A 23,061-nucleotide genomic window follows, 5' to 3' on the forward strand; every position below is an offset into this window, starting at 1 on the left:
TGTCGTCGTAATATATGCACACTCTTCCGAACAGTATCGGCTGGGAAGCATGTGGACGCCTTAAGAGTGACATTATGATGAGAAAGAAAAGTGACATGGAGGGAAACTGTGACAAGCTTTTCAGAAACCCATAAGATGGCCTCAGTATCGTAGGTTATACTAGCAGAAACGACTCCCCTCACCCAAGTATATAAGAACTGAGGTGGCCAATTACCCTAGATACAGCAAAGTAAAAAATAAAAAGTAAAAAGAAGATTCCTCAAAGTCAAAGATGTCATTTTCTCACTGATGTAAGATCTGCTGCTAAAGAGCCTACCTGACCATTTCAAGGACCATTTTGTTAGTCATTTCCTGTTCCCATGGCAGCAAAGGCAGAGGGGTTTCAATGATGGCGAGTGAATCTGAAGATTGGAGGGAGGGAGGTGCAGGAAGCAGCACATGGCACATCATCCCCCATACAGCCACCCTAAATCAATTCTGCATTAAGACTGCCCAAAGCCATCCACCCACTCACTCACCAGCTCTCTCTCAGCCAGGCAGCCAGACACAACCGATTCATCTAATCTGCTGCTACACCAGCTGACTTACAGGACATGGACATAATACCTGTGGTGCAGAAACCAATGACTGTTATGGTTGTTTAAGCACAGTCAACACTTCTCCCTCATCAAGGCAGTATGGGTCATGTGGTAATGTGCTCTGAAGGGGATTTCCATTCCCATAGCTTTGAGAGGCACGCCGTCCCTGAACAGGGGCCTCACTGTAACGGTAGCTGACCACCATGGCTATTGGCTAGCTGTGGGTGTCAGGTGTGTGTGGGGCGGAGGGAATATTTAAGAGGATCTCTGTCCTCTGTCACTTCCAATCCTCCCCCATCAGCCAGGAGCCAAACTACCAGCCACCAACCCCCCACCCTCCACCTCCAACAGACACAGTCCCTGTGATTTCTCATTTTCTCCTCATCGGAAACCTGTCTGCCCAGGAGAAGTGGATATGCATGAATTAAGGCTGGGCAGAAATTACTGCCAAGTCCACAGAGGGGATGGGGAACATTTGTGTGGCAGTATGCATGTACATGCTTGTGTGTGTGCAAGTCTGTGTGTGGTCACTAGTGAAGGGTATATTTAGTTCTGCTTCCCAAATACCACCTGGAAGATGAAGCATTGAAAACATCACAGATTGCAGCTACAGCCAGCCTTAACTTCTTTGGGGTAGGGGGCAGTATTTTCATGTCCGGATGAAAAGAGTAAACGGCCTGCTACAAAGCCATAAAAGCTAGAACATGCATATTATTAGTAGATTTGGATAGAAACTCTGAAGTTTCTAAAAACGGTTTGAATGATGTCTGAATATAACAGAACTCATATGGCAGGAAAAAACGTCTGAAAAATATCCAACGAGGAAGTGGGAAATCTGAGGTTGGTCGATTTTCAACTCAGCTCCTATTGAAGATGGTAATGTTGCACTTCCTAATATCCCACTAAGGCTTCCACTAGATGTCAACAGTCTTTAGAACCTTGTGTGATGCTTCTACTATGAAGTGGGGCCAAAGGAAAGGGAATGAGTAAGGTCTGCCATGAGCTGACCATGCGCGTTCACATGAGAGGGAGCTGTTCCGTCGCACTTCTGAAGACAATGGAATTCTCCGGTTGGAACATTATTGAAGATTTATGTTAAAAACATCCTAAAGATGGATTCAATACATCGTTTGACATGTTTTACTGACTGTTACGGAACTTTGACATTTTGTCTGCTTTTAGTGAACGCGCTTCGTGACTTTGGATTTGTTTACCAAACGCGCTAACAAAAGTAACTATTTGGACATTACCAAACAAAGCAAACATTTGTGGGAGTCCTGGGAGTGCATTCCGACGAGGATCAGCAAAGGTAAGTGAAGATTTATAATGATATTTATGACTTTTGTTGACTGCATAGTATGGCCGATATATTTGTGTCTTGATTGGGCTCTGAGCGCCGACTCAGATTATCGCATGGTTTGCTTTTTCCGTTTTATTTTTTTATCTGACACAGTGGTTGCATTAAGGAGAAGTGGATCTAAAATTCCATACATAACAGTTGTATCTTTTAGCAATGTTTATTATGAGTATTCCTGTAAATTGATGTGGCTCACTGCAAAATCAAAGGATGTTTTGGAACTTCTGAACTTAAGGCGCCAATGTAAACTCAGATTTTTGGATACAAATATGAACTTTACCGAAGAAAACATACAGTGGGGCAAAAAAGTATTTAGTCAGCCACCAATTGTGCAAGTTCTCCCACTTAAAAAGATGAGGCCTGTAATTTTCATCATAGGTACACTTCAACTATGACAGACAAAATGAGAAAAAAAATCCAGAAAATCACATTGTAGGATTTTTAATGAATTTATTTGCAAATTATGGTGGAAAATAAGTATCTGGTCACCAACAAAGCAAGATTTCTGGCTCTCACAGACCTGTAACTTCTTTAAGAGGCTCCTCTGTCCTCCACTCGTTACCTGTATTAATGGCACCTGTTTGAACTTGTTATCAGTATAAAATACCTGTCCACAATCTTAAACAGTCACACTCCAAACTCCACTATGGCCAAGACCAAAGAGCTGTCAAAGGACACCAGAAACAAAATTGTAGACCTGCACCAGGCTGGGAAGACTGAATCTGCAATAGGTAAGCAGCTTGGTTTGAAGAAATCAAATGTGGGAGCAATTATTAGGAAATGGAAGACATACAAGACCACTGATAATCTCCCTCGATCTGGGGCTCCACGCAAGATCTCACCCAGTGGGGTCAAAATGATCACAAGAACGGTGAGCAAAAATCCCAGAACCACACGGGCGGACCTCGTGAATGACCTGCAGAGAGCTGGGACCAAAGTAACAAAGCCTACCATCAGTAACACACTACACCGCCAGGGACTCAAATCCTGCAGTGCCAGACGTGTCCCCCTGAAACAGTGTTTGGAGGACAAAGAATGCTGAGTTGCATCCAAAGAACACCATACCTACTGTGAAGTATGGGGGTGGAAACATCATGCTTTGGGGCTGTTTTTCTGAAAAGGGACCAGGACGACTGATCCGTGTAAAGGAAAGAATGAATGGGCCATGTATCGTGAGATTTTGAGTGAAAACCTCCTTCCCTCAGCAAGGGCATTGAAAATGAAACGTGGCTGGGTCTTTCAGCATGACAATGATCCCAAACACACCGCCCGGGCAATGAAGGAGTGGCTTCGTAAGAAGCATTTCAAGGTCCTGGAGTGGCCTAGCCAGTCTCCAGATCTCATAGAACATCTTTGGAGGGAGTTGAAAGTCTGTGTTGCCCAGCAACCGCCCCAAAACATTACTGCTCTAGAGGAGATCTGCATGGAGGAATGGGCCAAAATACCAGCAACAGTGTGTGAAAACCTTGAAGACTTACAGAAAACATTTGACTGTCATTGCCAACAAAGGGTATATAACAAAGTATTGAGAGAAACTTGTTATTGACCAAATACTTATTTTCCACCATAATTTGCAAATACATTTCTCCTCATTTTGTCTGTCATAGTTGAAGTGTACCTATGATGAAAATTACAGGCCTCATCTTTTTAAGTGGGAGAACATGCACAATTGGTGCCTGACTAAATACTTTTTTGCCCCACTGTACATGTATTGTGTAACATGAAGTCATATGAGTGTCATCTGATGAAGAGCAGCAAAGGTTAGTGATTCATTTGATCTATATTTCTGCTTTTTGTGAATCCTCTCTGGCTGAAAAATGTTGTTTTGAATTTGACGCCTTGCAGTTTCACTGGCTGTTGAAGGTGGGACGCTACCGTCTCACGTACCTTAGAGGTTAACAGGGCTCAGAACAACACGATGTGCGGAGGTGTTTACCAAACAAACTCTCATTCGCACACAGACATAGAATAACACAGGATTCTAACAGGTAGAGGCCACGCTTAAGGCCGTGGTGGTCACTCTCACTTCACCACTAGAGCACTGATGGTGCTGGGCATGGGGCCTGGTTGCGGGAAAGATGCATCAACTTCCTGTTCACACAGGCAGGGCTAGCATGTAGCGCTGTACAAAGCACTACAGCTAGGTCAGACAGGTTGTCATTAGGGAACGCAATAACCCTTCATAACAACCCTCGCCACTATCATTCTGTGCTCATACCGGCTCGCTCTCTCTTTTAAGGGCACACGCACATTCAGATTAATACACGTTTAAGCTTGAATCGTATGTCAAAATGATGTTCATTTTTTAGATTAGAGAGAAATCAGTGGTGACTTTGTGAAAAAGGCAGGAGAACAGCATGTCTACTCCCGTAAAAAAGAGCTTTAGACTATTTCAAATCTTGGTAATGTTGCAGGGGATCTGTCTTTTTAAGTGGTAAGAATCAGTATCACACGACAGTGTCAAATGAAAAGCGAAGAGCTCACAGCAGCAAGCAGGAGGACTATTCTGGCCTGAAGAGTCATTTGATTCAGAATCCAAGTCCATGCATATGTTATCAGCACAGTACCATTAGCCCTTCTAACCTTCCACTGCCAGGAAACACACACCCCGAGAATCCCCCCCCCCCCCCCCCCCTCCCCAGCACAGATGAATCTGAGGTTGGAGCATGTTGGCTAAACACTTAAAGGAGTGCTTAATGAAGAGCATGCTGCAGAGGCTTTGATCACACAGATTAAAAGAGAGATGCCTCTCCACCTCCTGCCTTACATTCAAGGTGCTGCATACCTGGCATTCTCTCACTGAAGGAGAAGTGAACTTTCACAACAGCCTTCTTTCACTCAGAATTGACATGTTGCAGAGACACTGTACGAAACCTATGACTTGGCAAACAAACTTTGCAGAAACAGTGGGGATGGGAAAACCGCTGGTACCGCATAGCCCCTCTCCCAAACACAGACACGCTAAAGTGTGTCAGCGATTTACTCAATGAAGGAAACGAGGCAAACAGTTAGCTCCAACGCCCTTCACTTCCGGTGAACAGCGTTTCCTGAAGAACTCGAGCTATGCATAGGTAGAGTGCCTTGCCAACTGTGTGAGGAAGTACAGCAGCACTTTAAGCAGACACAATCTAGCGAGACCATCCTGAGCAGAAAAGCTGTTCGTAGTGATGTGACTCCAAGTATCGATTTTGTAAAAAGCGATTTGGTAGCTTTAGTCAGCTGTACCTATGTCAAGAGTGCAGTAGCTTTCATCCTATAACTTGTTCTCCAACTTTTATTTTTTAAATAGTAAGCCAACATGTCTCCAGAACTTATTTCCATGACTGTTCAAAACTCATTTTCTCATTCTCTCTCGTGTCTATATAGCAGTCATGCACTACTGGTCACCTACTCATTCAAGAGAGAGAGAGTCTTTATTTTTGACTAATTTCTACATTGTAGAACACTAAGACTTCAAAACTATGAAATAGCACATAGAATCATGTACTAACCAACAACAAAAAGTGTTGAACAAATAGCCACCATTTGCCTTGACGACAACTCTTGGCATTCTCGCAACCAGCTTCATGAGGTAGTCACCTGGAACGCATTTCAATTAACATGTGAGCCTTGTTAAAAGGTTAGTGTTGGACAAGGTAGAGGGGGACATTGAGGATAGCCCTATTTGATAGTTCATTAGAGTTACCAGCCTCAGAAATTGCAGCCCAAATAAATGTAACATCAACTGTTCAGAGACTGCATGAATCAGGCCTTCATGGTCAAATTGCTGCCAAGAAACCACTACTAAAGGACACCAATAAGATAAGAAAAAGACTTGCTTGGGCCAAGAAACAGTGGAAATTTGAGATGTTTGATTCCAACCGCGGTGTCTTCGTGAGAAGCAGTGTGGGTGAACGGATGATCTCCGCATGTGTATTTCCCACCGTAAAGTATGGAGGTGGTGGTGCATTGCTGGTGACACAGATTTATTTAGAATTCAGGGCACACTTAACCAGCATGGCTACCACGGCATTCTGCAGCGATACGCCATCCCATCTGGTTTACGCGACTATCATTGGTTTTTCAACAGGACAATGACCCAAAACACACCTCCAGGCTGTGTAAGAGCTATTTGACCAAGAAGAAGAGTGATGGAGTGCTGCATCAGATGACGTGGCCTCCACAATCACCCGACCTCAACCAAATTGAGATGGTTTGGGATGAGTCGGACCGCAGAGTGAAGGAAAAGCAGCCAACAAGTGCTCAACATATGTGGAAACTCCTTCAAGACAGTTGGAAAAGCATTCCAGGTGAAGCTGGTTGAGAAAATGCCAAGAGTGTGGAAAGCGGTCATCAAGGCAAAGAGTGGCTATATGAAGAATCTCTAATATAAAACATATTTTGATTTGTTGAACACGTTTTGGGTTACTACATGATTGCATAGTTGAGATGTCTTCACTATTAGTCTACAATGTAGAAAACAGTCAAACTCAAAACCCTTGAATGAGTAGGTGTACTAAACTTTTGACCGGTAGTCTGTTGTGAGCAATACATTTGGAAGATCAAATCAATTTTTTTTTTAGATATCACAGAATCGAAATACATATAGAATCATGAGAATCGCAATATCTTATTGTGAGGTCCCTGGCAATTCCCAGCCCTAGTTATTTGTGTAGGTGTATGTGTGGTTCAGGAGGGTGTTTGTTTAGCTAGCATGACTGTGCATGACATGGCCACACCTGGCTGTGCTGGGGCCAGCCAGGAATGCAGATAAGCATGACTGACTGACAGTAGCAAGAAGGGGCACAGCAGGCCTCAACCCTGTGAAGTTTCTCAGTGGGTGGCTGGTCAGCGCTCTTACTTGCACTTTCAAGTGCTCCAAAAATAACCCTGTTACACACAATTGAATAATTCATCATGTAAAACATTCATAATAGAACAGCAATAGCCTTAAATAGATTTCAATGTGGACCCTGCAACTGGAATGGTTCTCTGAAAGTGCACCGCAAGTTCCACATGAAATTGAAAACCGGCACCTTCAGACCATAGGATTAACCAAGATTATCAAAATCTCCTGTGCTACGTTCAAAACGAGACATCATTCCGGGAAATGGGCATGGAATTTCAAACCTACGGCAGAGTACAGGCACGTTAGGCTTTCTACATGGAAAATAACATCTGTGCCATAATTGTAGGTGAAAAATGGCGTTGGAAGCATACGTAATTAGCAAGTAATAAATTGTTCTGTCCTACTTACATACTCACTCAAGCAAGATAAGGCTGGCGTGTTTCTATAAAAAGCAACACTACCGAGTGGAGTTTGACACACGTAGGACAAATAATGAAAGTAAGGCCACCATTTGGCAGTAGGATGGATGATTAACATTCTCAACATCAAAACAACAGCTTAAGGACTTGCATGATGAGTAACTAAACTGGTGTTTAGGTTATCTGAATATTATATTGATACTTTGATTCCCAAGTACCGATTTTACTAGGTAGCATTAGCTAGCGCTAGTTGGCTGTTTAACACGGCCATAGTAGTGATCAGCTCCACTAAAGGTTTTGCCTTTAGAATGAGAAAATTAACTAAGGACACAGGTTTTTTTTTTTTTTTACTTCTCCCATTGACTTACCAAACACCAATTTGGCTTGTCGAGTGGATGTTGCGCCTGAGAGTATGAAAACACCTTCAGCACTGAGTTTTCCCCCCAAGCGGACCATTCCAGGTAACTGCAGGAGGTACAGTGCATTCGGAAAGTATTCAGACTCCTTCCATTCCCAATTTTTGTTACGTTACAGCCTTATTCTAAAATGTATTAAAATACATGTTTTTCCTCATTCATTTAGACACACAAAATACCATATAATGACAAAGAAAAACATGTTTAGAATTTACATAAGTATTTCGAACCCTTTGCTATGAGACTCGAAATTGAGCTCAGGTTAATCCTGTTTCAATTGATCATCCTTCAGAGGTTTCTACAACTGGACTGGAGTCCACCTGTGGTATATTCAATTGATTGGACATCATTTGGAAAGGCACACACTATATAAGGTCCCACAGGTCCCACAAAGCCATGAGGTTTAAGGAATTGTCTGTAGAGACAGATCTGGGGAAGGGTACCAAAACATTTTTGCAGCATTGAAGGTCCCCAAGGACACAGTGGCCTCCATCATTGTTAAATGGAAATAGTTTAGAACCACCAAGACTCTTCCTAGAGCAGGCCGCCCGGCCAAACTGACCAATCGGGGGAGAAGGGCCTTTGTCAGGGAGGTGACCAAGAACCCAATGGTCACTCTGTGGAGATGGGAGAACCTTCCAGAAGGACAACCATCTCTGCAGCACTCCACCAAATCAGGCCTTTATGGTGGAGTGGCCAAATGGAAGCCACTCCTCAGTAAAAGCCACAACAGCCCTCTGGGAGTTTGCCAAGTAACCTAAAGGACTCAGACCACGAGAAACAAGATCCTTTGGTCTGATGAAACCAAGACTAAACTCTTTGGCCTAAATGCCAAGCGTCACATCTGGAGGAAACCAAGCACAGCTCATCACCTGGCCAACACCATCCTTAAGTTGAAGCATTATGGTGGCAGCATCATGCTGTTGGGAACCTTTTCAGCTCCAGGAAACTAGGAGACTAGTCATGATTGAGACAATGATGAACGGAGCAAAATACAGAGATCCTTGATGAAAACCTGCTCCGGAGACATCAGGACCTCAGACTGAAGCAAAGGTTTCCCTTCCAACAGGACAACGACCCTAAGCACACAGCCAAGACAACACGAGTGGCTTCGAGACAAGTCTCTGAATGTCCTTGAGGGGCCAAGACTTGAACCTGATCAAACATCTCTGGAGAGATCTGAAAATAGCTGTGTAGCAACACTCTCCATCCAACCTGACAGAGCTTGAGAGGATCTGCAGAGAAGCTCCCCAAATACAGGTGTGCCAAGCTTGTAGCGTCATACCCAAGAATACGCCGGCTGTAATCGCTGCCAAAAAAGGTGCTTCAACACAGTACTGAGAAAAGAGTCTGAATACTTATGCAAGTGTGATATGTTTTTAATATATGTGCAACATTTTCTACAAACCTGTTTTTTTCGTTGTCATTATGGGGTATTGACGAGGAAAAGTTTAAACAATTTTAGGAAAAGGTTGTAACGTAACAAAATGTGGAAAAGATCAAGGGGTCTGAAAACTTTCCGAATGCATGGTATGAGACACTTTAGGAAAAGCAGGTGTCAACCAGCACCTCAGCCAGCAGGAGTTGACTATCTATAGACTCAAACACCACAAACTAGTTTGAAGGGCAGTTGGCTTGGCTTCAAGAGGAAACAGTATTTGGGTGCAAAACAAACTGAAGCATGCTTTAACCTTAGAAGGAACCTTGCAAGGCCATCCCAACAGTTAGGCGAAGGTGCCCACAGGGTAAGTACGACAAACATAAACCTGTCCAAATGAACAGCATGTAGAATAACAACCCACCGCCCCACCAGACAGAGCCTCTAAATCAGTGTCACACTTCACAAAGGAGCTTCAAGCAATCCTGGAAAGCTAGCTATACGAACCTAGCCATGACACAGTGGCATCATTTGTCTGAAACACAGTTGTCTATCAAACCCTAATGAGTAACAGAAAGTTCCTGTGTGCAGGCTTAGTTTAACATCCAAGATCACAGTGTGACACCCATTAGAACTGGCAACGAGAAGGTCTGAATGCAATGCATAATAGCAACCAGAGTATAGGCTAGTGGAAACAAGCCAGAGAATATGGTGGAAACAATGTGATGAAAGAATCCTAACTAATGTGTGGTTAAAATACATTGGCAATGTGCAAAGTGCAAAAGCAAACAGAAACTTCAGCTGCTAATTGTTGGAGAGAGATTGACCAACAAACAAACTCCACAAATCAAAGGGTGGTTGTATATAATTTTTAAAAATGTTTAAAAAAAGAAAAGCTGAGTGGTGAAAATGTCCTTGGTGGTCAAAGGAGGGTGCTTACGGCCTTTGTGTGATGTATATGGCACCACGGCTGGTGGAAAACAAAGCGTCATAGCCCCGTGGTGGACGTCCTCTTTGGTTAGGTCTGCTTTTCTGTCACGCACTGCCCCACGCCCCCCACCTGTCGCTGCATTTCAATGTAAATGGGCCAATTGAATGGCTGCAGCTGCCCCGTCAAAAGGAAAGCAGAGCTGAAGGCCACAGTGATTGAGATTCAGCCAGTTCAAGCTCCCCCACCCACCCCATCACAGGGGACATACGAGCGCCCATGACAACCCACAGGAAATTCAACTGGCTACTGCTCTAATTCTCTGGCACATCTCTAGCCAGTAGCCTAAACCCATTTCTAAAATGGTAGTCCTCCTCATGTGTTTTTGTATGTGATCGAGAGGCATTTCAAATCTATGGATAAAACTCTGCTCACTTAGAACTCGAGCAACAGAGGGAGAGGAGAAAAAAAAGTAAGACTAAAACATTTACGAGTGAGGAGGAGTGATTGAAGCAAGGCAAGCAAGTCCATGTGAGCTGAGCTTGGCCTCTTTCGGCCCAGACAGCAGTAGAGGACACATCGGAGCTCTCCTCTTTCAGGGGCTCACAGGCAGTGTCTGAAGAACTGGCCGGCCAGGCCAGCTACAAAAGGACATTCTCAGTGCCACATATGGATAAAACACCACGCAGTGCTCTACACATCCAATCAAAACACCAACTGTTGTCTTCAGGTTTACATGACCACCCCCCCCAACCCCCGTGATCCTTCCCAGCTCACATCTGCCCACGTTAGCAACGCTGTAGTCTCCCCCACACTCGACAGTAACTGCTCTCTCATACGCAAACAACTTCTTGAACATAAAGTGCTGGACTTTTTGGGAGGAAATACACAAAAGTACAACAGTATCCATCTATAAACAAGGAAGCAAAAGCCCATCATTAAAGCATTTGCGTCATGACTTTTGGAAAACAATGTATTGGTCTCTGAAAAATAACACTGCGTGCCTCTCACCTAAAAGGAATAACAAAATGTTCTACTTCAAGTGTCCCCTTACCAAAAGATCAAAAACAAAACTGTTAAGTTTTAAAAATGCAGCAAACCAGAGGATGGGAGACCCGTTCCCTTTAATCTAAGAGTCAGGGAAGACATTATCAAAAGTGCTGCAGTGGAAGACGTGAGCAAAACCTGTGACCAGTAGAGGAGGCATCAGACACAGGACTACTCAAACCCCAAATGAGGCTTCCTCAGAGCAAGGAGAATGGGACACAGCCATGTTGTTATGTGTGTGTGTGTTTGTGTGAGAGAGAGATGGGAACCAATTTCAAAGAGGTTAAAATGGCATTTGACCGTCCAGAGATTGCACTAGCTGGGAGAAAGCTATAAAAGATTGACACTGCCAGGAAAAAAGGGAAGCAAAAGAGAAGCAGGAGCAGACATCCTTGTTTGCAACAGACCAACACTCAGCACTGGGAGAGAGTTTGGTAGGAAGAAGCCAGACCGTATGAGGACTTTCGGCTGTATCCCTGTGCCTACACACGATGGGTTCTTCTTTCCCATTTCAACTAGAATAAGTAGGTTACCACAACAACACGCACCCCTACTGCTGCTTATGTCAGGCACTGTCAGTACGGTGGACCCACATAATGTTGCATGGTAAGCATTTCACTGTTGTATTCGGCACACGTGACAAATAAAATTTGATCAACAAAATGTAAAAGCTCCATTCGGTGGGCACAGAAGCTTTTGAAACACTGCTGGCCAATGTGGAACACTGGCTATACCTAAATGCTGTCCACAGTATTGGTGGGGCCAGCTAAATGACTGGGTTTCTCATCATAACAAAATCTTCATTCCCACATTCAAACATGTGGCCTGGAACCAGAGTAAACAGAAATAAAAAACATTGTGATTCAAGAGCCAAAACCTTGTCAGAGCTATGACCCAAGTCAATGGAAACGGTTGCCTGTGTACAAACATTGTTAATCTTTAGGTGAGCAGTTTCTCAGCCCTGCATGCCACAACAAGTGTGGGGGCAATGCAGCTACTGCACACTGACCCCAGGGCAAAAGCATAGAGAGGATGTGGTGGGACGAACCACAGACAGTCGCAGTTCTGATGTTTTGCTGTGTCTTTCCTGCACTGCAGGTTTAGATAGTCGCACAGAGCAGCAACGTAAACACAGTAGAGGGCTGCAAGACAGAGGAAGTAGACTTGCGGAAGCCACGCCACTCTCCTCTACACAAGATATAACATGCCAAACTGAGCAAGGCCGTCCAATCCAGACTGCCAGAGAGGCATTGTGAGGTACAATCATTGTTCCCCACTGCGATTTATATTTGTGCCCATTATTAGCCTGCCTGATAGTGCTGAAGGTGTCACGTTACACACTGTAGGCAGGAGAGGGCACAGTGGGACCGTGTCAAATAGTGGCACTGCCATGACCACACACAGGCTAAACGCTCAGAAGACTTGGGCCAGGACACAACAGGAATCACGGTCTCTGAACCTGAGTAAAAGAAGAGGTTCACTTAGGCAACTGAAGACGGGGCACACAGGACAGCACAGAATGGCTGCCTTGAACAGGAAATCGTCCTGAGAAATCCCAGCTCTCAACACAGCTCCTGACCTCACTGACCCAGGCAGGACACAATTTCCTGTCTGAGGCTTACACACTACAACAGGACACTCTGGTGAAAATCTAGGCTCTCCAAAACCTCATCCTAAAACTGAAACTAACATGGGGGGTGTACCAAGCGTATATATCAAGTAACGTGTGTTGTACAAGGGTACTAGAGCTACATATTGCAGAAAGTTGATTTAATACATCCAACACAGAGCCTTTGTGTATTTACATAAAAAAATGAAGGGGAAAGAAGTTGCAAAATAACAACATAAACTTAAGAGACATGAAATTGGCGCTTCCAACATCTTGACTAAAGTGGTGGGGGATTACATGCATTGCTGTGTCTGCAATGAATTTCAATGTGAACGCCCAACAAGCTGAAGAGCTCAGAGTATCTCTGTAAGAAAATACAGCTAGCAGCTCCACTGCAGTGTTTTCAACAGAACTGATACTGCACCAAAACGTTATCAACCACAGTCTACTCCAAGTAGAGTGGTCGTTCGTTAGGAACCTTGCCCTTCCTTTCATGCTCTCCCACAACCAGAAGTCAAAGCCTTACTGTTGACTTGAAATATTCATATTCAAATGATAGAGCCTGTCAAGCAATGGAATGATATTGGCACTAATATAGGAACTAATTTGAAAACACTGCACACCTGTGTTACTTTAATGGCAACCATAATGATGTTCTTGTTAGGACAGAGTAAATGACACATTTCACAGTAACTGTGTTAATACATTACAGTAAAATATTCTAATCAAAATACCAATCCTGGATCCATGGACCCATGAGTCTAACAGGAAAATGGCCAAATCGAGGAGAAGTCAAGCAACTTCGGAGAGCACGTCTTTAGTTGATTCCACATCAACATAACCAATTATTTAATCCCATCTGTGTCTTTCTCCAAAAATAAATAAGCAGTTGAGTTGTATGAAATAACGTCACTGGCGGTGATACAACACCCCCTTGAACACATGGTGTTATTCTCTTTTTTTACTAAATACATCAGCCTCTTCGCCTGAAGAGAAGTGTAGGCTATTACATGGATGGCACTGAAGCCTTTCAAATACATTTGAGAGTATATCCTAAACACCTATGCAACTAAATATGTAGCTATAACATTAACAGGATCTGTAGGTCAACAAACGACTCGCAGGCTAGTTTTTAGCTCGTATGCCACACTTTTCGCCTAAATTAAGTCCTTATACCTGTCATCTTGCTAGTTAAACGCGTACGCAGTTAGAATGCTGGGTCGAGGGGAGGGTCAGCTAGCTTCATAACACATTTCTTCGACTCGAGCATGAAGCCATGTTATCTAGTTAGCTTAACAGCTAAGGCTAACGGTACAATAAGCTAAGCATATCTAGTTCGTTAACGTTATTCGCCTAAGAAACACAGCTAGCTAGCCAACTAATGTTATTGCGTCTTACCTTCAACAGAATCTGAGTTACGTCGAAAAGCTTATCCCCGATATTCCTGTCCGATGCTTGTTTTTCCCATTTGAGGCCCTCTGGTTCAGCAATATGCCGTCCGTAGACATCCGAGAAATGCTGCAAACATCTCAGCTGATAATCAGACTATTGGAAGCTAACGTTAGCAAGCTAGGCTGGCTAGTATTTCTAGGCTAGTGCTAACTAGCTTGCTAATTCCTGAACACCAACAACCGACAGAGAAAGCTTAAAATCTCCTCGAAAACGTCCGTGTACACTTTTTATTTTGTCACCATGGTCTGAATTGAAGATTTGTATGCTCAGTAATCAAAACTGGAGCCTTGAAAGGTAAACTTAATGTAGCTAAAAACTATATTTTGTTACCGGTTTAATCTTCTTTAACGACCCCTTGCAAACTGTTTCCAGACGGGCTTTGGCTTCGATATGCGTCTGAAGGAAAGAGGCCAAATGAAACACTGATTGTGGTTGGCTCTTGAATGTGGGCGGGTACTATTTGTGCACCGATGAAACTGGCGCCATTATGGATCAAATCAAAGTACTAAAGCTACATTGTACATTAATATGAAAGCGCGAACATGGTTGACCGAGTACTTCAGTTTCCATGGTTGGGGACCCATCTCCATTACACAGTTGGGAGAGCAAGCAAAGGAAATGGAGTACGAAAGGTTGGGTGCACTTGACTTACCTCGCCCAGCGTGATGGAGTGAGACTCCTCATATCGTATTATTATTCACGTGAACAAACATATTATTGCATACTTTAATATTATCGTAGTCCAACTCATGATGTCAGTATAACCAAAGCACCTTTACAGGTAACTAGCACCCTAGTTTGACCCAAATGTCCAGATCACAGGTAGGACAGGTCTGAATAGCCTATTTCACTTCCAAAACACTTTTTCTCAGTGCTTTCATCAATACATGATTTCCTACCGTTGACATCTACAGTCTCAATATCATAATGTTGTTGATGATGATCTCTGCACACTTTGAAGTCAGACGGGTTTGGGTTGTTTGTTTATGCATATCGATTGCACTCATTCACTAGCAGCCTCTGCTGGGCGACAAAATGACATGCACGGAGATGAAAGAAGAGCTATTATTGGTTAAGATTTTTTTATATTTTTTTATTGAATCTGTTGCCTCATTGGCTTATTTAAATGTTCGTCACGGTGATGGGATGGACCTTTATTTGGACTTTCTAAACATGATTTGTTTTGAGGTCCTCTACCATATTAAATGAACATAAACGTTTTTTTTGTGACATGCTTTGTAAACAACAGGTGTGGACTAACAGTGAAATGCTTACTTTACGGGCCCTTCCCAACAATGCAGAGAGAAAGAAAATAGAAAAATAATTGTAAATAGTAAAGTAAAACACATAATATTATTAGATACACAATAAGTAACAACAAAAAATAACTTGGCTATATAGAAGAGGTACCAGTACTGAGTCCATGTGCAGGGGTACGAGGTAATTGAGGTAGATATGTACATATAACTGGAAATAAAGGGACAGATAATAAACAATAGCAGCAGTGTATGTAAATCAAAAAGGTTTGTGCAAAATGGGTATATGCAGATATTTGGTTAACTATTTAACGAATCTGTATCTCTATATGGTTAACTATTTAACTAATTGTTACCACTTGCCATGCGGTAGCAGGAGAGAACACTTTGACAATTTTCAGGGCTTTCCTCTGACACCACCTAGTATAATAGAGGTCCTGGATGGCAGGGAACTTGACTCCAGTGATGTACTGGGCCACACGCACTACCCTCTGTTACACCTTGCGGACAGATGCCAAAGCAGTTGCCATACCAAGCAGTGATGCAGCTATGGAACTTTTTGAGGGTCTCTGAAAGGCCCATTGCAAATTATTTTCAGCCTCCTTGAGGGAAGAGGTGTTGTCATGACCTCTTCACAATTGTGTTGGGAAGCACTCAAACTGCTCCACTTCAGTCTTGTACCACAGAGTATATCATTTTTGGTATTGTCTACCAGGCTACTTTTGATTTATTTTACCTAAATTTAAGAACAAATTCTTATTTACAATGACGGCCTACACCGGCCAAACCCGGACGACGCTGGGCCAATTGCGCGCTGCCCTATGGGACTCCCAATCACAGCCAGTTTGATACAGCCTGGAATCGATCCAGGGTGTCTGTAGTGACACCTCAAGCACTGAGATGCAGTGCCTTAGACCGCTGCTCCACTCAAGAGCCTCCAAACAATCAGATTTTCTCTGATATTTTTTAGGCAGGGCAGCTTTTACAATCACAATGTCATGCACAAACCTTTATGAACAAGAAAACAACAAAACTTTCCAAGCTGTTTTTCACCATGATTTTACTGATAAAAGTATTAGAAATTGTTTGTTTTTCTCAAAATATAAACACAATGAATGCTCGATGCCATAGCTACCTCTGGTGGCTACTTTTGTAACTACAGCAAAGAAGTCCATAGAGACATTTATTTAGCATACACAAGAGGCAGATACAGTAAAATACAATGATGTTATAGCGCACAAGCACATTGTCAATAATACGTGTATTTTTGTATTTTATTACAGTTAGCATCTATTCTATGTGCCATTTTATCTCAAGGAACGTGTTTCCTGGATGTGAAAATCCTGCGCAGGTAGAATGCTCATGAAGCAACATCGTGACGTAATGCGACAAGGGTCAAAGGGCCGTTCAGTACTGAATATTCTCTTTTATGTACTGTAGCTACTGTAACTGTGAGCAACCGGAAAAGGTCCTAGTCTAACAGTTTATTGACAATAAATTATATATTTTCCGCAAATTGAAAGTTATGTCTATCTCAGCGTGAACATAGAATCAAATCAAATATATAGATACCCTTTGGTCAAGGGACACGTGTCTCTTGGGGTTAAAGTTCGGGGTTCAGCAAACACTTTTTAAGTGCGTCAGGATATGTATGTGCTTATTTGCTCTCGTGGTCAGCTTAACATGGGATTTTACCTATTTAATTCACTGACCTTGCTTCAATGATACATATTCCTTACCAAAACAGAATGATGGGTACATCTACATTTCAGAGTCTATCAAAGTATTTGTGAACGAAATCTTGTCGTTTAAGATACATAGACAGTTGTACATGTACTGAGGACTGGTCTTTGTAAGGAGTGAAATGTCTTTAATGTAGCATACCATCTTTATTATTCTTGTCGTGTTGAATAACAACAGCTAACGATGTAGTTCGCTTTTTATATAACAAAATAACGCGCTGACAACTGCTGCAATCTCAAGGTCGAAGCCTATTGTCATTACTGACGTTTGCTAGCCAGGTAGTGAATGCACTGTTAATGGTGACCATGTCAGTTTTATTAGCTAGCCAGCTGTACTGTATTTGTATCTAACCTGTGCGAATGTTCGGTAGTCTAGCAGGCAAGGAAATGGCAGCCCTGCGACGTGCCAGTTCTTGTAGAAAGTACAAGACTATAATATGGACCGTATCGGGACGCAACAACTGTCAATTTGTCAACAAGCGTCCAAACAACGATGGCGCTAAACTGCAGCAATCGACATGTATGAACTGTAAAATATTATCATGCTCACTTCGTCCATTTGTGACTCAACCACATAATGGCCTCAACCTTGGGATCATTCAGGTTAGTTGCCTGTCTTTGTTTCCACCATGACAATAGCTGACTGTCATTCAAATCACAATGGTCACGCCACTCCTCTGTTATGTACTTCGCTCCTGTAACTGTGAGCAACAGGAAACGGTCCTGGTCTAATATTATGCTACCACTTCTTTCTCCAGCAACTGCTACACAGACCCATGAGTCCCAGATTGACTGCAATAAGTAAGCTAATGATCAAGAACCGCTTGTTCAAAAACCCTGTTGACCTGTGGAATATTTTAGGTAAGCAGTCACCTCCCCCCACCCACCCACTAATTTGAAGATGTTCTAATATTTCCCAGTCTGACACTGACTCGTACCCTATCATTGCAGGTTCCACAAATTATTTCAGCACATCTCAGTCGAAACAACAAGATCAAAAGAACAGTGATGGACCCAAGGGAAAAACTCCAGAGGAAGATGAAGGTCAGTAAGAAACCTCAACACCGCTTTGCATTCAGGCTACAGTCCTTTATACTAGCTATCTTGTGCCATGAATACACAGGTGAGATGTTAGCTGCACCTCTTAATTCCCCCATTGTCTTTCAGAGGAGAAGAAGCGGCGGGAGCAAGAGGATCAGATGTACAGGGAACGTCTGCGCACTCTCTTCATCATCGCCCTGGTCATGAGCCTCCTCAACTCCATCAATACCAGCGGGGGAAACATCTCCTGGAATGACTTTGTCAATGAGATGCTGGCCAAGGGTGAGGTGTCTCGTGTGCAGGTGGTCCCGGAGAGTGACATCGTGGAAATCTACCTCCACCCTGGAGCAGTCATCTTCGGAAGGCCTGTACGTTCCTTTTCCTCATTCTAGAATCTGGACACTGATGTACAGTATACTACAAAGCAGAAACTGGCTAACTCCTTTAACTTGCCCAAATATTCAGTTATTTCTTTAGAAAGATGAGCTTGGTCTAATTGATTCAACAAATGAAAACGCATATCTAAATTTAGCTTTTTAATGAACCAGGAAATCAATAGTTATTTTGGGTTGCTTATCAATGTTAGCTGGCGAACTCATTGATCCTACTTTGTAGTATACCCCTCAGCTTTTAGTGTTGATGCATTCCATCCCCACTTATGTTGTGATGGCCATGTCGCCTATTTATAAGTACAGGAATCTAGATGTTCAGTGAAATATGCCCCCCTTCACACGCTTCCTCTGTCCATCTGTGTGCAGAGGCTGGCTCTTATGTACCGTATGCAGGTGGCCAACATTGACAAATTTGAGGAGAAGCTCAGAGCTGCAGAAGAGGAGCTGAACATTGACGCCAAGGACAGGATCCCAGTCTCCTACAAGCGCACTGGCTTCTTTGGAAAGTGAGTACCTGACTCTCAACCAACAGCTGTATCTGTGATGTGATCATGCAAGAAAGAATATCACATGGATGCCATGGTTAGGTAATATGATTATACCTCAATAACATGTCATATGTTTATACCTCAATAACATGTAATATGTGTTTCCATGACATTGGTACAATATTGCTTTTGTCTCTTTCTGTCAGTGCGCTTTATGCTCTTGGAATGGCTGCCATTGGGGTGGCAATCCTGTGGTATATTTTCCGCCTGGCTGGCATGGGTGGAAAAGAGGGCGGCTTCAGTGCATTTGTAAGTAGGGGCTGTTGAACTGTTTTCCCTTTACTAGTCTTAGCCATTTTGTTGTGTTTCTCATGCTCGTCTGTGATGTGCTCAACAGAACCAGCTGAAAATGGCCAAGTTCACTATTGTGAATGGCAAGTCTGGAAAGGGTGTGAGTTTCAAAGATGTGGCGGGCATGCACGAGGCAAAGATGGAGGTGAAGGAGTTTGTTGACTATTTGAAGGTAAGAGGGAAAATGTAAAGAGGTGATTTGTGTGACAGTTATTACCAATGTCAACAGGTGTCTTGCTGACTTCCTGATTTCTCTTGGCAGTGCCCAGACAGGTACCTCAACCTGGGGGCCAAAGTCCCTAAGGGCTCCCTGCTGCTGGGGCCCCCAGGCTGTGGAAAGACTCTGCTTGCCAAAGCTGTAGCCACAGAGGCACAGGTGCCCTTCCTGGCCATGGCAGGCTCTGAGTTTGTGGAAGTCATTGGGGGTAAGATTTGCACTGTTTACAATCAGAAGTCCTATCCGTTAAGTTGTCCAAAGAAGACTGCAAGGTGGACAGCAAGTCAAAGCAATAATAAATGATCTTTTGTCTGTAAGTGCAGGTCTTGGTGCTGCCAGGGTGAGGAGTCTGTTCAAAGAGGCACGTGCCCGAGCCCCCTGCATCGTCTACATAGATGAGATTGATGCTGTGGGAAAGAAGCGCTCCAATAACATGTCTGGCTTCTCGAACACCGAGGAAGAGCAGACCCTCAATCAACTGCTGGTGGAGATGGATGGTGAGGAGGGGGTTTGTTTTGAGTTAACGGAGATTAGGGTTACACAAATAATAGCTTTCCGCTACTTCGTCACGGTTATCAATCTCTTTATCATAACTGACATGTGAAGGTTTTAAGTATTTTGGGGGGAACATAATACATGTATCTCATGTCTTTTTTTGCTATTCAGCAACATTGTTTGCACTTATACTGTTCATTACCGTTCTCCCAATAGGAATGGGCACTACTGACCATGTGATAGTCCTGGCCTCCACAAACCGGGCGGACATTTTGGACAATGCTCTCATGAGACCAGGGAGACTGGACAGGCACATATTTATCGACTTCCCCACTCTGCAGGTACAGTGCCCTGTCCTCTGAAAGTATCTTAACCTGAAGATCTCCAATGTATTAAGTGTGCATGAGCTGTATCCTTCTTGTGCATTTCAGGAGAGGAAGGAGATCTACGAGCAGCACCTGAAGATACTCAAGCTCACCCACCCAGCCAGCAGCTATTCCCTGCGTCTGGCAGAGCTCACCCCAGGGTTCAGTGGTATGTACACACATGGCTGAAGTTACTCAGTGGTTCGAGCCCTGAATGCTTATTTGGCTGACAGCCATAGTATATCAGACTGTATACCACAGGTATGACAACCCTTTACGTTGGTAACCAATTTGTAACAGCAGTAAGGCACCTTGGGGGTTTGTGATATATGGCCAATATTCCACGGCTAAGGGCGGTGTCCAGGCCCTTAGCCGTGGTATATTGGCCATATACCACACCTCGGGCCTTATTGCTTAAATAGCATCCCTCTAAAAAACTGTATATTCACCTTGTATGCTGTCACTGAACATAGGTTCACAGTTTTTAGAATACACTGATTTACTAATGGGATTGTGTATTACTCTCTCAGGGGCAGACATTGCCAATATCTGTAACGAAGCAGCCCTGCACGCTGCCAGGGAAGGCTACAAGTCCATCGACACCTTCAACTTTGAGTACGCTGTGGAGAGAGTCCTAGCCGGTACGAGGTCATTACGATGTCTATGAATATCTGCCACTGTGGAACTCACTTGACAAATTTATTGTGGTAGAGATTGATTTCTGGTCCCTTATTGACTTTCTCCATTTGTATCCAGGAAGTGTGAAGAAAAGTAAGATCCTGTCCAAAGAGGAGCAGAGGATTGTAGCGTTCCATGAGTCTGGCCATGCCCTGGTTGGATGGCTGTTAGAGCACACAGAGGCACTCATGAAGGTGACACCACCACCATAGCTGTATATCCACTAATGTTAGTGTCTTTGCTCAATGCGATATAGTTGAATACTATGGAGAAATGAACAGGACCAAAAACATAGCAGATGGCCATATATTGGACAAAGGTGATATATTCACTGGTTGTCTTGTTTGCCAGGTGTCCATTGCCCCCAGGACCAACGCTGCCCTCGGCTTTGCCCAGATCCTGCCCAGAGACCAGTACCTGTTCTCCAAAGAACAGCTGTTTGAGAGGATGTGTATGGCTCTAGGAGGAAGAGCCTCGGAGGCCATCACCTTCAACAAGGTCACCACAGGTAGGCTGTCTGACCATTCATCACAACATACACACACCGATAGCATTCAGTGTGTGAGACGTGTTGGTCTGTGTGCTAGGTGCCCAGGATGACCTGCGGAAGGTGACTCGTGTGGCCTACTCCATGGTGAAGCAGTATGGCATGTCCTCCAGTGTGGGTCAGGTGTCCTTCCCTGAGACCGAGGAGCAGGGAGCTGTCGGACGCAGGCCCTTCAGCCAGGGCCTCCAGCAGCAGATGGACCACGTAAGTCTGCACCCGCGAAACATTACGAGTAGAAGATTCCCCTGTTGTAAGTTTACCTGTAGTTCTGTTCATTAGAGATAACCTTGTGAAGGATGGCTTGTATTTTGGTTCTTGCAGGAAGCGAAGCTGTTGATAGCACGTGCCTACAGACAGACCGAGAAACTGCTTCTGGATAACAGAGACAAGCTGATAATGGTAAGACACATGTTAGCCATATTTTTGTGTGACGTGGTGTCTACATAGCTACCATATTTAAACACTCATCATGCATTGTATTCCATTGTCAATCAATTTTGCATTCACAGTTTGCTAACCGTATTTCTCTGTATTTTCAGTTGGCCAATGCTCTTCTGGAGCGGGAAGTGGTGAACTATGAGGACATCGAGGCTCTGCTGGGACCCCCTCCCCACGGGCCCAAGAAGATGATCGCCCCTCAAAGCTGGATCGAAGCAGAGAAGGACAAGCAGGACACAGGGGAGGATGATGAGCCACGCCCACCTCCTCGTAGGAAGGACGATAATGATGAACATCTGAACCTGAGGCCTGTATGACCCGGTCAGTCTCAACACTCCTCTGCAAGAATCTGTACACACACTCCTCCAGCAATATAATGTAGGAGGACCAGAGCCCCTCTCTGTGAGGTTGCAAGGTTCCAGTACACAAATCACCATAAACAGTTAAGTGCCACCTCGCCTGCTTTTCCTGGTGGATATTCAGTTCAGTTTGTTGATAAATGTCCATTCACTACAGTGAGGTGTATCTGTTAGTGGTGAGGAACAGTGAACTCATAGACCTTTTTAGGACCAAGGGTCCTCTTTCACTTCCTTAGAGGGAACATTTGTTGGGCCTTTTTTTAGGTTTTCAGAGTATTTTAACCATACTCTGGATAAGTGGCACCTGGTCTGGGTCAGCCTTAGCATGGCATAAATGGTGTACCAATAAAGGTTGTTCATTGCTGCAGTGGATATGCAGTTCATTGTATTATGGGCAGAATCCTACCTTGAGTTGTAAAATGGTGATTTGCTCCAAAATCCCTGTGATGCTCAGGGGTGTTTAAATAAAGCTTTATTTCAACTGTCCTTGAGTTGCCAGCGCCATCTTGTGTTCTGTTTACCAAACTTGAATATGACTTCAAGAAAATGTCCTCTATTTTGAGTATTTATAAATGAATAGTAATATGAGAACTGCTTTGAAACATTTTTATGTATTATGTAAAGTATTTATTTATAATTTATACATGTCAATCAAGAGAACAAAAATGTCAAATCCAAAC

At 43.6% G+C, this 23,061-nt stretch overlaps 2 protein-coding genes across 7 annotated transcripts in view; one reads left to right on the plus strand and one right to left on the minus strand.

Moving 5' to 3' along the window:
* LOC124033830 (ankyrin repeat domain-containing protein 11-like) overlaps positions 1-14,403 on the minus strand; it is a 155,266-nt gene extending 140,863 nt beyond the window's left edge. For all 3 annotated transcript variants that reach the window (XM_046346190.1, XM_046346191.1, XM_046346189.1), the window contains exon 1: positions 13,959-14,403. The gene's annotated coding sequence lies outside the window, so the exon portion shown is untranslated. The remainder of the gene's footprint in view (positions 1-13,958) is intronic.
* A 2,510-nt stretch (positions 14,404-16,913) lies between these two features.
* LOC124033144 (paraplegin-like) lies at positions 16,914-22,867 on the plus strand. Of its 4 annotated transcripts, none has more exons than XM_046345102.1 (18): positions 16,924-17,289; positions 17,382-17,613; positions 17,769-17,871; positions 17,962-18,054; positions 18,178-18,419; positions 18,810-18,949; positions 19,138-19,240; positions 19,329-19,454; positions 19,545-19,707; positions 19,823-19,996; positions 20,211-20,335; positions 20,426-20,528; positions 20,890-21,000; positions 21,116-21,231; positions 21,389-21,545; positions 21,625-21,788; positions 21,906-21,983; positions 22,124-22,867. In XM_046345102.1, the coding sequence occupies exons 2-18, from the start codon at positions 17,398-17,400 to the stop codon at positions 22,337-22,339; spliced, it is 2,430 nt and encodes an 809-aa protein (XP_046201058.1). In that variant the 5' UTR covers positions 16,924-17,289; positions 17,382-17,397; the 3' UTR covers positions 22,340-22,867. The 4 variants fall into 4 exon arrangements, with proteins under 4 accessions (XP_046201057.1, XP_046201058.1, XP_046201059.1 ...); XM_046345103.1 differs by having other exon boundaries at positions 17,387-17,613; XM_046345100.1 differs by having other exon boundaries at positions 17,005-17,023; positions 17,387-17,613.
* Positions 22,868-23,061: the final 194 nt, after the last annotated feature.

This window comes from Oncorhynchus gorbuscha, linkage group LG04 (assembly GCF_021184085.1).
Source record: "Oncorhynchus gorbuscha isolate QuinsamMale2020 ecotype Even-year linkage group LG04, OgorEven_v1.0, whole genome shotgun sequence".
NCBI classification, from domain to species: Eukaryota; Metazoa; Chordata; class Actinopteri; order Salmoniformes; family Salmonidae; genus Oncorhynchus; species Oncorhynchus gorbuscha.

Bases quoted from the DNA above. Each gene is read 5' to 3' on its own strand.
- LOC124033144 (XM_046345101.1), top strand. From the start codon at position 17,371: ATGTTCGGTAGTCTAGCAGGCAAGGAAATGGCAGCCCTGCGACGTGCC. The intron at 17,872-17,961 runs GTAAGCAGTCAC...CTATCATTGCAG, and splicing joins TGACCTGTGGAATATTTTAG to GTTCCACAAATTATTTCAGC. The intron at 18,420-18,809 runs GTACGTTCCTTT...ATCTGTGTGCAG, and splicing joins CAGTCATCTTCGGAAGGCCT to AGGCTGGCTCTTATGTACCG.